The sequence below is a fragment of the Quercus lobata genome, chromosome 11 (assembly GCF_001633185.2).
Source record: "Quercus lobata isolate SW786 chromosome 11, ValleyOak3.0 Primary Assembly, whole genome shotgun sequence".
Classification (NCBI taxonomy): Eukaryota; Viridiplantae; Streptophyta; class Magnoliopsida; order Fagales; family Fagaceae; genus Quercus; species Quercus lobata.
This window is the reverse complement of record NC_044914.1, coordinates 49,207,350-49,210,358: the sequence shown is the minus strand read 5'-3', so window position 1 is coordinate 49,210,358 and position 3,009 is coordinate 49,207,350. Positions and strand designations below refer to the sequence as shown.

The 3,009-nt window shown below is 48.2% G+C and overlaps 1 protein-coding gene across 1 annotated transcript; it reads right to left on the bottom strand.

Moving 5' to 3' along the window:
• LOC115967054 lies at positions 1-2,050 on the bottom strand. Its single transcript, XM_031086146.1, has 3 exons — positions 1,094-2,050; positions 617-1,017; positions 1-537 (listed from the first exon to the last, which is right to left on the bottom strand). Exons 2-3 carry the CDS (start codon positions 1,013-1,015, stop codon positions 1-3), a joined length of 936 nt encoding a protein of 311 aa, XP_030942006.1. The 5' UTR covers positions 1,016-1,017; positions 1,094-2,050.
• Positions 2,051-3,009: the final 959 nt, after the last annotated feature.

Here is a 3,009-nt window from a genome sequence, read left to right as displayed (position 1 = left end):
TTACTCTGCTTTATTGGGGTCGACAACAGCGACCTCATTCGGCATAGCAGACTCTCCGTCACCCTGAGCTGCCTCTTCTCCAAAGAGATCCTCCGTATTTTCGGAGGCGACGGGTAGAGCAGACGTCTGACCTTGATCAGTTAGTGTTATCATGGACAAGTCCAGATCTGGGTAGGCCTTCTTCACCTGACGGAGCGAATCGTCGAAGCCTTGAAGGAACGATCCTGCCAGCTCCTTCAACAAAGACTCGGAGTTGCGATATTCGCTGACGGCGTCATCCCTTGCATGACGGAGTTTTTTCTTCAGATCCTTCACCTCGTCTGCTTTAACCTTCAAGGCCTTCCCAGCCTCCTCCGTCCTCTGTTCAAGTTCTTCTCTCGTCTTCTCAGAGAGTTCGAACTTCTGCTCCATCGTGGCCTTCCACTTGTGCAGCTGGCTAAGCTCCTCTTTCGTCTGCCCAAGTTTTGACCGTACCCGTTCCAGAGCCGCTTCACGGTTGAGGCAGCGGTCCATCAAGCCCTTCATCATAACCAAGGACTGAAATAGACAAAATTAGAAGTGTCAAAAATGAAACTAGGGAGTGGACGGACATAAACTGAAGGATAAGGAAAGTTACCTGTCCGACGGCAAATAACCCCGTCTCCCCCATCACCTCCGTCGAATGATTCCCAAGATCCTCATAATCCTCTGCAGAAAGTATGGACGTAAGCTTCTCCAAAGCGAACTTCGAGTCCTCACGGAGAAGGGGAGGGGGCTTCTCCCCGCTGACGGGTGGAGCATGCATTAGGCCCTTACCGGCCCCTTGTTTAACTTGGGTGACGGCCTTAGGGCCCTCAGCCATCAAGCCCACCACGGGCTCCATTGACACCTTTGGCTGCTTGAGTGGACGGTCGGACTTTGGTGGCTGCTTCCTCTTACCCGATGACCCCGGCACACTGGGAACAACGATCTCACCCGTCTTCTTTTGCTCGACGGCTAGAGATTTTATCATTGCCCTTCTCTTGGCGTCGTCCATTTCTGCAATACAGGACGGATGATGATATTTTTTCAAAAATAAAATTTCAATTTCAAGGGTAAAAGTAGACGGACTCACGTTTGTGTATTCTTTCGTCGTATGCAATGGCCTCACGGGTAGGTTCTGGACCGTCACAATACCAGTGTATTGTCTTTGGATTCACTAACTTAGCCCAGGTCCTTTCCTCTGGCCTAGTTTTTCTGCAAATCTCTTCAAGGAAACTAAATTCCTCGAGGCTAATCTGCGGACGCTGTCTACCTGCAAAGACAGACGGTCAAAATACGCACATAAAAGTGTACGGATATGTAAAAAAGGACAAGTAAGACGGATGTATACGTAATTGGTTTATTATTCCCCAAGTTGTATCGACGGGCATGTACTCCGTCTCTCCTGGACGGTTCATCCATCTGTCACCCTCCAGGAAGAAGTAGCGACTCTTCCAGTCTCTATTTGAGTCTGGGGTCTCAAAGATAATCTTCAACAGGGGACTTCGACTAGCAAAACGGTACAACCCCCTTGATCTGTCAATCTCATCTGGACGGTAACAGTGAAGAAATTCACGGACCGTCAATCTCCTTTCTCCGTCTGACCATGCACCATAAAGAATCTCCATTGCTATGAAGACCCTCCAGGCGTTCGGAGAAATCTGGGTGACGGACAGTCCCAGGTAATGTAAGAGTTCTCTATGGAGTGTAGAGAGCGGGAACCGAAGTCCAGCCTTCAACACCTGCTCGTACACTCCAACGCCTTCTACCCCGTCATAATAACATTTCTCCGACACGTAGGGGAGACGGATTGGAATGTAATCTGGTATCTGAAAATTGGTTCTAAAGGTACTGAAGTGTCTCTCCCGGATGACGGACGTGAACCTATGCACTGTCCACTCTGGTAACATGATGAACTGCCTTAGTCCATCAGCACCCACAACGGACTCCAGTGCTTTATTCCCGTCGTCAGCAGGACCCCCTATTTCAATTATCTCCACATCCTCACTTGTTGAGGACGAAGAGGATGCAGACGGACTCCTATCTTCGCCTGGACTATCTTGGTCTTTATGACCGGACGGGTATACACTCTCGTATTCCGTCCCGTCACGAACCACCGATTGGTTACTTGACGCACTAGACATTTCCTACAATTAATGATGAAACCTAAGACTTGACGGGTTTAAAAACATTGACGGGTATAGTAAGCCTAACAACAATGCTTGGACGAAAATGTAACTTGAATGTGAAATTGAAGTAAATACTTACCACACCTGGCGTAGAATGGGTGACGGTTGTGGTAATTGGTGGTTACCAGTACTCGACGGATTGCTCTGACAAGGTTGACGGTTCTCTCTGACAGACGTTTTCTGTTTGGAAATGCGAAAATGAGAGATTGAGACGCCTCATATATATAGGAGATGCACGGAAGACGAAGCGACGCTTCGATCCTATACAACGGCCATTCAGAGATTGACACGTGGCATGCTAATAAATGCTGACAACCTGTCTGCTCGCATCAACAGTTTGTAACCGTTGACTCGATTAAACCGTCTGAAATTGCAAGATACCCGTCATCATGTCTGACGGTTAAATCCATATGAAACCGTCGTCCTATCTGACGGTTGGATCCGTCAAACATTTTCAACCTTCTGTTTCGCGAATCCCACTCCGTCATCAAAATACCCGTCACGCCCATACATTAGAATCGTCACCCCATTGGTCCTTTGACCTAAAAGCAGACGGACCATTGGGGTGAAGGGGGCAACTGAAGATAGTAAAATTTAGTCTGATGGGCCTATCTTAATGGGCCTGACGGATGGGTACTGTTTGGTCTTTGTAAAGATGGGCCCACGCGCTCTGAAGGCCCATCGCAGACAGACATGGTAAGGGCCCATGATCCGAAATCTCTATTTGCCTAGAAAAGCCCTAAGATCCAATAAGGGAAATTGTATCAAAGTCCCACATTGGAAAGATCTGGAGGTTAAGAAGAAAAGCAACTCTCTACCA